The sequence below is a fragment of the Onychostruthus taczanowskii genome, unplaced genomic scaffold (genome assembly GCF_017590055.1).
Source record: "Onychostruthus taczanowskii isolate IOZ18803 unplaced genomic scaffold, ASM1759005v1 scaffold9, whole genome shotgun sequence".
Taxonomy (NCBI): domain Eukaryota; kingdom Metazoa; phylum Chordata; class Aves; order Passeriformes; family Passeridae; genus Onychostruthus; species Onychostruthus taczanowskii.
In genome coordinates, this window is record NW_024506993.1 from 9,700,282 (window position 1) to 9,711,100 (window position 10,819).

Genomic DNA, 10,819 nt, shown 5'->3' on the forward strand with positions numbered 1-10,819 from the left:
TAAAACAGTAACAACTTCTATGTAAACTATAAAATCCCAGGGCATTAAAATAAATAATGGCATACTGTTTCAAAATATCCCTGGATAAAATAAGTGGCATGCAATAGGATGGGGATTTAGTGTTAGGAAGTATAAAGCCCAGCATCCCAGGAGAGCAGTAACATTGCCTGAGGAGCAGCTAGCAAAGCCATGAACCCAAGAATAACCCAAAGGTGACTGCAGGTAAGATTAGCCAAGTAATAGAGTTTCTCTCTGTGATGCTTCTGAGTGATGCAGAAGGGTCAAAGGCTAAGCTATTTCTGGATGTGGACAAGGGAAGGGGTAATGGAAATCTAAAGCATAATGCTATGTCAAAACAGCCACAGTGAACAAATTATGAGTTGTTCAAATCTCCACAGATTAGAAAGGAGATAGAGAAATTAAAGGAAATACAAATAAGGACAACAAAAGTGATCTAAGGAGAGAGTAAGAGAGCTAAAATTAATATGTTCTATAAAAGAGAAGACTCCTGGGCTGAGATCCAGCTATAAATACCTTCCAGGTACTGTGTGTAGAGGAAGGTAATTAATCTAGCTCAAAAGATAGTAAGACAAGAAGCAATTGCTTGAATTTAGGAATGGAAAAATTCAGAATATATAATAAGAAAAACTTGTTTGAAGAGACACATCTGCTCAACAAGGCAGAGAGCTCTAAAGCACACACTGTATGCAGTCCAGAACAGATTGTATAAGGATGGGGCTCTGGGAAATTCCGCAATCACAACTTTCTACTGTACAAAAAAGATCACCACAGTCCAACTTACTGATCTTTCAGTTGTGTTCTTTTATGGGTTATCTTCAAACCAGCTTCCCTATTTAAAAAAAAAAAACAAAAAACCCAAAACAGCACTCAACCTGTACATCCAGGTAGTGACAATGCATCTACACCAGAGCTCAGAGCTCGGGGTGTGCAGCACTCCAAGGTGCATGGCAAACCTCTCTGCCTCTCTTCTGCCTATGCAGGGGTGTGGACAATGTGAGTCTGTTGGGTGCTGGGCATGAGAGTGTCAGCAAGAACAAAAACACTGACCCAGATGTCAGATTATGCTGAGTACCTCAACACTGAGGTCAAAGGCCAAAGTGGGGACTACCTCTTGTGATACTTGTGGTCTTTCCTCAGCCTTGTGTTAAGACATGCTGCACAGAAGCTTTCAATGTCACTGTATAAATTATGTACTTTGATTTATATTTAAATGAAAACCAATGCTAGCAGTGTTCAACAACTCTCAGGAGCTCTAAATAGAAAATAAAGAAGAATACAAAATAAAATCCCCAAAACATTTGCAACAGACCTTACCATTTTCAATGACAAACGGGTACACACAAATGTGAGGAATATAAAACCCAAGTACCCTTAATACCCTCCCTTAAACAAATCCCATCCCAACTGCACTCACCAATCGGGACTTCTGTCCCCTCCTCAATGTAGATGGGCAGTGGTGATTCCTCCATAGGATGAGGCACTGATGGAAAGTAATGAATTGTGGTAGTATTTGTCGCAAAGTGACTAAAATAAGATGGTCCCTTTCTTATCATTACAACTACGTATGGCTGGTTACTATCACAAAGAGCCCCTTCTCAAAGTGGTCACCTCCTGTCAGAGACCGGCCCAAGCCAGGGCCTGAGGGGTTAATCCCCACCGAGCACTCACTGCCACAGGAGTCAACTCTCTGAACAGGACCTGGGAGAGATCCCTGTCCTGGATGCTTCACCATCCTGCCATTTCACTATAACCTCAATACTCCCATCCCTGGAGTTTAACTCTCTTTTGGAAATTCCCACCGTTGTAGAAGCCAAGGGAAGCCAATGCACAGACAGGCACAAACAGAGTTATCGAGTCAAAGTTGTAATATTTCATGCACAGAACCAGAGGAGAGAGGCTCTGGTGCTCAAAGCTTGCCGTCAGCCATTGAAAAGCCACAGCATGTGATGGAAGGCTGCACTGCAAATGGCCTCTGGACCACTGACTTTTCATTACTCATTTTAGAGTGTATGTATTGGACTTAGGAATTTTATCTGGGATACTGCAATCTCCAAGCAAAACTCCCCAGATTTGCACTGCGTGGTTATTCTGCAGTTTCCAGACACCATACAGTCACTGCTGTAGGGTTCATCTCTTTGGGTTCTTCTCTGTTTGGGAGCTTCTTCCCTTAAAGGGGTTTTTGCTTCACCATTTCCCCTTTATAATCTATGGGAAGCACATGCATCACAGGATTTTCAAGAGATTTGAACTTCCCATTCTAGAATGAAATCATAATGAGCTACCAATGTTGAAAATGTTCGTACTCAAAAACCTTCTGGATTTTTTTCTTCTCTGTTACCTTTTAAAAATGATGATGTACCTTCTTAACCTAGTCCCATCTAGGATTCCCAGCAGCAGGAAAGAAGGATTCTTTAATCCTTTGTGAGGTATCCTTCACTTAGTACTGGATTTCTTTGGTTTGGGTTGTTTTTTTTTGAAAGATTGTCTTATCCATAAAACCAGCCAAAGAACACTTGTGGTTTAAAGCTATTAAATAAAGCATCTAGCAATGTTTCTGCTAGCAACACAACCAGAATAAAGAGTGTTTTCAACAGATGCTTGACTAGCAACAGGCATAATAAGAACCCCAGGCTGGTGTTTTGCAGGATGCAAAGGGCTGCCAGCTCCTGCCTTTCCATCAGCCCACCCTCGCTCACGTGAAGATGAAGGGAAGCACAGGGGAGAGGAAGAGCAGAACACGGTTGCCTACAGAACTACTGTACAAGCCACAGAAATCATGGTCTACCGGGACGCCTTGCGCAAGCCACTTTTATCTAGAAGCTGAACTAACATTCCAGCTCAACAATAGCAAAAAAACATTTGTTACCACACGGCATTTTGTACATATTAACCAGCAAGTTGCTACGCAAGCATAATGGAGTGCTGCAATTCTGAGATACATGTTGTTAAAAAAAAAAAAAAAAAAAAATTGACTTATGGGAAATCAGCCTGAGGTGAGTGCTCGTGGGCTTGCCATGCCACTGGACACAGTACATGCTTGGAAGTTATGCGAAGCGGGCCCTGCATTGGGAACAATGCAGTCGTTTTCCTTGCTAAGCTAATTTTGCATAAAGGCAATGAGAGTCTTCATCTATACAGCCCCGTAAAACATTTAATCAGATTTATTTACTAGGAAGAAATACCAGAGCAGAGCTTTCTATACTACTCAACAGTTTTCAAAGTTGAGATCTGCTAAAAAAAAGAAACCAACAACCAGGTCGCTAGATGGTGTGGAAAAAAGCCTGTTGGGTTTTTATGACATGCAGCTTTCTCAGTCCCACGAAGAATACTTTAACAGGCTCCCCCAGACTGAGAGCCAGGCTGGAGCCAAATGCTTTCACATTTGCAACAGTACCCACCAAAGGCTGGTGGCATCTACTCTTGCTTTAATGGGCACCACCATAGGTTGTGGAGAAGGCCTGAAATACCTACAGGCTATTTGAGGCCAGGTACACACACAGACACTCTCTCTTACCCATACACACACATGCACACACCTGCACACAACAAACTATGGGCAGAACTTGGATTCTGTAGGATCCAAGGCACAAAAGCTGACTTTGTCACAGCGTTTGGGGAGCAAGGACTCTGGGGTGCTAAATCAAGCTCTCACTTATGTGTCTCTTCTGCTTTGGGCAAACCATTTTAACATTATCCCTCCAGGATTTACACACCGACTTTATGGGCATGCTGCTTAAATGTCTGCAAAGTGCTTTGCAATGTTTTCTAAATTCTGTGGTGATACACACAGAAGAACTGCACAGACAAATTTAAGATATCAGTTGCTGAGCATTACTGCTGTATAACTACAGCCTATTTTTACATGCTCTATACTTGGTTTCTACAAACAGATGGTAAGTGTTCAGTATTTGAATGTTATAATGAGTTTTTTAAGCCTTTTTGCAATTTCATAAACAAGCATAAATAACACTTACATGAAGAAGAATCTCTGCTGAACGTATTTTCTTTTCCTGTTTGGAAAAAAAAAAAAAAAGAAAAAGAAAAGGGAAAAAATATTTTAAAGGGAAAAAATGGGTCTAGCAAGATAAGTCAGACATGTTTCAATGCTATAATGCACTGCGTTTTCTGAATTTCATCAGTAAAAAGTTCTGTCTGAAGAACACCAAGACACTGGATGCAGCACCAATGTCAAAAGAGGAGATAATTTCTTGTGTGTTTCATCCTAAATAGAACATCACAGGAGATATGACTATATCCCCTCTAAACGGCAGGAGAATTACACTGCAGCAGTGAAATAAAATACAAATGCCATGTGATCTGGATAAAAAATGAAAAAATAAAAGAACCTTTAACTACATTCCAGCTCAGCGATAACCCCATGGCGCAGTGTTTGGGTTGCTCTTCTACCCATGGACATGGGACTGACACCAACACCATGAAGCAGGGCCCTCCTACTGCATTTTGGCACAGCAGGGTTGTTTTTCCATGCCAGGGCTCAAGCACTGACTGCATTCAAGCCCAGGTTGGGCAGCCACGGCAGCGAGGCATCCTTCGAGGCTGTGACAATTCTGAGTGACAGAGAACCACAACAGGAAACCCAGTAACTGCTGAAATGGGGAACCTTCCCAGCAGGCCCCAACAGCCACCTCCTGCAGCCATGGGACTGCCACCCTGCTGCCACCACCCAAAGCTTGCTGGCATTTGATTCACACTCCCCTTCCACCAGCTGAGCTGGTGGGTTTGGTGGATGCTCTTGGAACAGGGTTTAGGGCTGGCACTAAATGGCTTTTTGCTGGTGTAAATCTGGACACACTGAAAAAAAGAGAGGATGCTGTAGGACACCAGCCATGGTTTCAGTCACTGACTGGCAGCACAGCAGCCCTTCCAACAGCAGGTTTTTAGGGAAAAATGAACAGTGCAGAGTGGAATGTTCAATTAATTTCTACTGTATTACTTTGTATCAATATTAGCTACTATGTAAGCAATTTAAAGTTTACATGCCTTGGGATGTAAACAAAGCTCACACAAATCAATTGAATCCATGGAGCTACAACAGCTGAAGGTTCAATTAAATAGGCACACATGGAAGAAATTCAACAACTATTAAATCACTGCATTTTCATCCTCATGCTTTTCTTCCAAGAGCCAAGGACCCAATCCTGCAAGCAGCCCCCCTAGAGTGCCATTAGAATAAATTTTAGTTCCGTGTACAGAGCTCTTACTGGAGCAGACACAGGATTACTTTTTAGAAAAATAATCCTGATCCATTCTGGTCATTAAGTTAGTGATAAAAAGAAGTCAAAGGCACTAATCCGACTGGGTAATCTATTCAAAGCTTCACTTCTTAAATGATCTACAATTTATTCATATGACCAATCAAATAAACATTACTTACAAAAGGGTGCAACTACCACGGCTTTCCCATCCATTTTTAAGTGTTGTAATATGGTTAAATTTATAAGAAACTAATTAGCATAATCTTTTCAGAGCTGTTTGCCAGCATGATTAAAACCCCAGGTTTTTTTAATAGCACCAGTGGAGAGACTCCCCTTACTGGTGGAACTGGCAGCACTACCATGTTGCCCCACCACCCACTGGGGCAAAAACATGGGGCATTGGAAAATATAGAAGGGGCAAAATTAAAATAATAGGGGGTTGCTGCTAAGCCTTGATGTGCATTGATGAAAATCCTAGGAATATCATCATCTGGAAAGTGCCCAAGAGTCTCTTTGGAAACATCCAGCCCATAGGACCTGGCTGGAAGCCACTAGGATACACTACGAGTATTGATTTTAAAAAAAACCTCACTGAAATATTAGCAATGTTTAGCTGTACGACAAGATCCACACCAAGGCTTTACAAACAGAACTCCACTCAGGCAAGGGAGGTTTCCCAAGCACTCTGCAACAAGGGCAAACCAACCTAAAGTGTCTTCCTAGTTTTCCAGGACAATGTGGCACCTCTTTTCTGCCAGCATTTCACACCAGCTCAAGTCTCCTGCCATCGCCCCAACATTTCACCTCTGACATGAAAGCTCCAGGCAACCCACGCAAAAGCTCCACATTTGAAACTACCAATGAAGAGCTGTATGCCAAATTTTGTTTCTGGTTACAGAAAAATAAAATAAACCAGAAGTCGGTAGCATTTGAAAGATTCCAAATTTCTACCAGATTCCAGACCAAGATTTCTCAAGCAAACAAACCAAATGCCCCAGGATTTCGATGCAGCACCCCCGAGCACGCATCCACACTCTCGGGGCCTACAGGTACCACGGTGCCACCTGCGACCTCCTGCTTTTTGCCAAGCACGACAGAAATGAACCATCACAGCGCAGGTGAGAGCAGCAGGTTAATAAAGGCCGGCAAGAAGCGGCCTTTGCCGCCCGGCCGCGGGCCGGGGTCCGGGCAGGGGTAAGGGGAAAGGGGAAAGGGGAAAGGGGAAAGGCGTCTGTCGCCCTCCAGCGGGAGCTGCGCTGGGCACCAAGGCAGGAGAGGTGCGAAGGGGAAGGGACAGGGGTGACAGGCAAATAAAGAGAAAAAGGACAAAAAGAGAACATGCAAAGCAGATAAGAGACAGTTGAAGGGGAAACAGGAAGATACTATCTCTGAAAGTACCAAAAATGAAGTTTCCAATGTCAGTTTAACGAGGGCAGCACAGACATCCTCCTTCCACACTCGTGCTTCAGACTTGGTCCGGGTGAGGGACACTGTCACTGTCACGCTGCTGGCTGTCTCAGCTGCTCACACATTTTGCTTAAAAAAACCCCCAATAACCTTCAAGGAAACCTTTCCGTACCACTTGTGGCAAAGGTAGGCAATGCCAGAAAGCAGTCAGCTCGGCTGAACGCAGACCCAGAGGTAAACACCCGGCTGTCAACAACCATCAGAGCTCTCACCAAAGCCTCTCCCATCGAAATTCCACAGCAGCAGGTTTTAACGGGCTGATTTACCCTCAAACCTAAAGCCATAAAACCTAAAGCGGTAGCAACTGTCATCCGAGCCCTGAATTACACAGCCGATGACATGTGTCCCTGTCAGGACTGCCTCACGGTTCTGCTAGTCCAAAACTCAAAACATTTTCACATGCAAGCAATAAAAAAAAATGCAGTTACCAAAATAGCACTATCAACGTAACCAGCTCCTCTCGGCACATTTTCTTAATGCCTTTCCCAATACGGTTAAAAAACATGGGAACTCATCAAAAACCTCCATCTTTACACCTTGGCACAAACTGTGCTGGAATAAGTGTGGGTTTGTATTTCTTCGTGTTTATCTGGATCCTATCCCACTACTTTTTCCTTTTATTTTCACCCTTTAAACATAGCTCTTATTAAACAGCAGAAATCAGCTTCTACAATTTCTAAATACCAAGTTTTGCCACTCTTGGAGCTGCCTAAGGACAACACAGCTTGCCTTCAGTGTCATAAATAACACATACTCTGCACATTTCTTCGCCTGGGTGAAATAAATTCTCCCATGCTCTTATATGGAAACCTTGTGAGTCCTCCCACATACCTCCTGCTATAATACCAGGCAGCAATGGGCATTCATTATCTTAAAGCCAGCGGGTGAATTTTGGATCCAAGTTACCCCCAGACAAACCCAGAATTATCACCCCTTCGCACCACGCTGAGCTTGGTAACCTGCCCTGTGTAGTCCCTGTGTTTTATTTCTAAGCCCCATCACTACTTTGATTTCAGCATGTCAAGAAGCCACAAAATAAAAGGAAAATGAGGGGAGTGAAAAGGAAAACGAGTGAAATCACGAGAAAGCAGCAGCAGCAGCGGTATTACCCACCAGGTAGGCCCATTAGCATCAGATGTAGCATTGCCTGTACCAGTCTCTTCACTCGAGGTTAGCGCACGGCAGACAGAGAAAGCACAGCGGGGAGGGGTGGGAGAAAAAATGGGCAAAAATAGCCGGGGAGAGAAGCGTGCGCCGTCGATGTTGCTGGAGGGCGGCCAACGGGGAATGGCTGAGAATGTTATCGCCAAAAAAAGTTAACGCAAGGTGTGGGGGGGGTGTGGGGTAAATAACCGCTGGGGAGAAAAAACACCGCCGAGGTAATGCGAGCGCTGGGGAGGAGGGGGCTTTAAGGAGAAGGATGAATTAATAAATAAATGGAAGGGGGGAAGGGAAAGCGCGCCCGGGGGCACCCCGAGTCGAGGCGGACAAAGGGAGGACGATGCCGCCGCCACCGGCCCGGCTCGGTTCGGCTCCGCTGGGCGCGGAGCTGCCGCCCCTTTGTTCGGCGCGGCAGCGAGGGGCGATCCGCGCCAGCCCCGCCACCGCCACCGCCAGCGCCAGCACCGCAGCGGCGGCAGCGGCGGCAGCCCCACCGCCCGCCCGCGCTCCCGCCCGGGAGGTGCCGGTACCTGTGTCCGCTGGCCGCGGTGCCTGCGCGCCGCTGCGCCCCTGCGGCGGTGCGGCGCGTCCGGCGGAGCGGTGCGGCGCGACTAGCAGCGCCGAGCAGGAGGAAACGGTAATTTATAAGCGCTTTCTTCCTGACCTCTCGTGTCTGTTGTCTAATGAGGGAGCTTTGAGCATCACCCATCCTGCTGAGTGGAAAAACACCGGCACGGCCTCTTCTTTGCTGGGGAGGGGGGAGCCTAAAGGAAGGGGTGTGGGGGAGATAAGGGCTTTGATCACCAACCAGGGCTCCTGGGCTCTGTTCTTGGCTGTGAACACTGAGCACCTTGTGTTCTCTGTGACCCGGCCCGCGTCCCGCGGCTGCCCCGGCGGGCAGGGAGCGGAGCCCGCTCCCAGCCGCTGATCTCGTCTCGGTATTTTTCGTTTTCGTACATTTTTTTAATCGTTATTTTTTATCTTTACACAAAGAGTGCCCTCCTCACAGAAAAAGCATCCCACGGCGCTGTCACCGCCGCTGCGCCTGGGCCCTGGCTCTGCTCCTCCGCGCCCGCTTTTCCCCCCGGCCCCACGGGGGACTGGAGTCTGGAGCCGGTGCCGCTCTGCCAGGCTTTGGGGACAGGTTTGTTCCCGGAGCCGTCTGCTGCTGGAGGAGGCAACACGGGAGCGTGGTCTGGCAGGTGCCTGGGAGGCTGGGACATCCCTGCTCTGCCCTGCCGCCTCCCAAACGCGCGGTTCCCGGCACCGGAAAGTCCCGGTCGCAGCGGGAGAACAAAGTACGGCCGGGGCGATCGGCGGGGAAAATGAGCGGGGCAGTGTTTTGTTTTGCGTCGGGTTTCACAGAACCGAAAGCAGGTCCTCTTCCCCTGCAGGCGAACGGGCATATGACTCAAACATGTCCTTCCTCTCCTACCTGCATCCCCCCGGATCTTTAAATGAAAGGATGCAGCAGCAGACAGTGTCGCGAGGCATTTTCATATAACCCCTGCTGAAGACTTAGTATGAGCCTCTGTATACTAATATACCATTTACATTGTGGGGGTGCAGTTGTGGTGAAAAGGAGATTTGGGGCCATCTGTGTTTCACAGAAGTCCCACGGTGCTAACCTTGCAGTCGGTACAGCAGTAATGGACCAAAGGAGAGTAGATAGTCCCCACACCTCTGATCTCTAGGTTTTCCCGAATACAAGATGCTACCTTTCTACACCACAAGCTAGGACAGCAGTTACTGGGGGACCACCTCCGGAACCCATAACCTATGCACAGGCTGCTGGGGAGATCAAATTCCATCACAGCAGCCTCCAGGGAGGTCTCAGAAAAGGCTGATTTCCTTAGCTGGTTCTTGCAAAAGCTGCACCATTCTGCACACTTTTTGATGGCAATACAGGATGCCCAAAACCCCTGTGCCACAGTTACACAGCCGATTTTCCCTTGCTCCAGTGCATTCTGTGATTTTCTGTATCCGAACTGATTTGGAACGTGAGTAGGTTTTTAGCAGAAAACCAGATAGAGATAGGATATACACAGCTAATTGATGACATATCTCCACTGAACAGCCTCGTTTAAACTCGTAACGATGTAGTCCGTGCTGCCACCTACGTCTTCTGATTCAAGTTTCTTGTGTACTGCAACTTTGATTCTTAGGCATCCTTTGCAGGAGGCAGCTCACATTTTGTGAGCTCCACGAGGGACCACAAACAGGCGGCTCTGGCTGCAGTAAGGAGTGAAACAAAAGGTTTCTCACCGGCTCAGCCACTTGTTTGGTTGCAGTGAGGATGCCTAGACACAGATTAGGAACCAGCAGTCACATCAGTGAAATGCAAGTAGTGGCTGGAGCCTTGTCTGTGTGAAGGATCCTGCCAGCACAGCTGTACCAGTGACAGCAGTGGAATACTTTGCTCTAGTTCTCTAGAGGAATCAAAGTCTGTATTTTGTCTCTTGCTCTCTCTTCTGTTGCTCCTCACTTCTTAAAAGTCAGCCACACAAAGCACATGGTTGCTCCATGTGTTTAAAAATAAAATGTTTGGGGTAAACGACCAACAGCCAAAGCAGTTTTGAAGTCAGAAGCATATAAACAGTACCTGGAACTACTACTACTACTACTACTACTACTACTACTACTACTACTAATAATAATAATAATAATAATAATAAGAAGAAGAAGAAGAAGAAGAAGAAGAAGTCATTTTGTGCCATAAATGTGCACACTGCTATTGCTATTGCTATTTCATTATGAGACAGCACAATTTCTGAGAATGTGCCTGATGAATATTTGGGGGAACGCTGCCTTCAGCTGCAGTGGCGCACAGCAGCACTAAATGCTTCTGGCTTCTCCACTCTCTTATGTAACCGAAATCACAAGTTAGAGCCCAAATTGCAAAGAATAAGCATGTGTGTAATATTAAGCATACAAATGGTGCCTGAAATTACTAT

General features: G+C 46.2%; 1 protein-coding gene across 21 annotated transcripts in view; it reads right to left on the minus strand.

The window, feature by feature from the left end:
* Nucleotides 1-8,616, minus strand: part of SLC6A6 (solute carrier family 6 member 6) — a 54,883-nt gene extending 46,267 nt beyond the window's left edge. For 3 of the 21 annotated variants that reach the window (XM_041425674.1, XM_041425672.1, XM_041425668.1), the window contains exons 1-3: nt 8,396-8,495; nt 3,996-4,031; nt 1,436-1,501 (exon numbers count right to left, since the gene is read on the minus strand). In XM_041425674.1, the coding sequence (XP_041281608.1) occupies nt 1,436-1,490 (55 nt within the window). In that variant the 5' untranslated portion in view covers nt 1,491-1,501; nt 3,996-4,031; nt 8,396-8,495. Of the gene's footprint in view, nt 1-802; nt 851-1,435; nt 1,502-3,995; nt 4,032-6,635; nt 6,734-6,816; nt 6,840-7,817; nt 7,975-8,395 lie in introns of those variants that run through there. The other 18 variants (XM_041425670.1, XM_041425669.1, XM_041425666.1 and 15 more) reach the window with 15 other exon arrangements.
* Nucleotides 8,617-10,819: the final 2,203 nt, after the last annotated feature.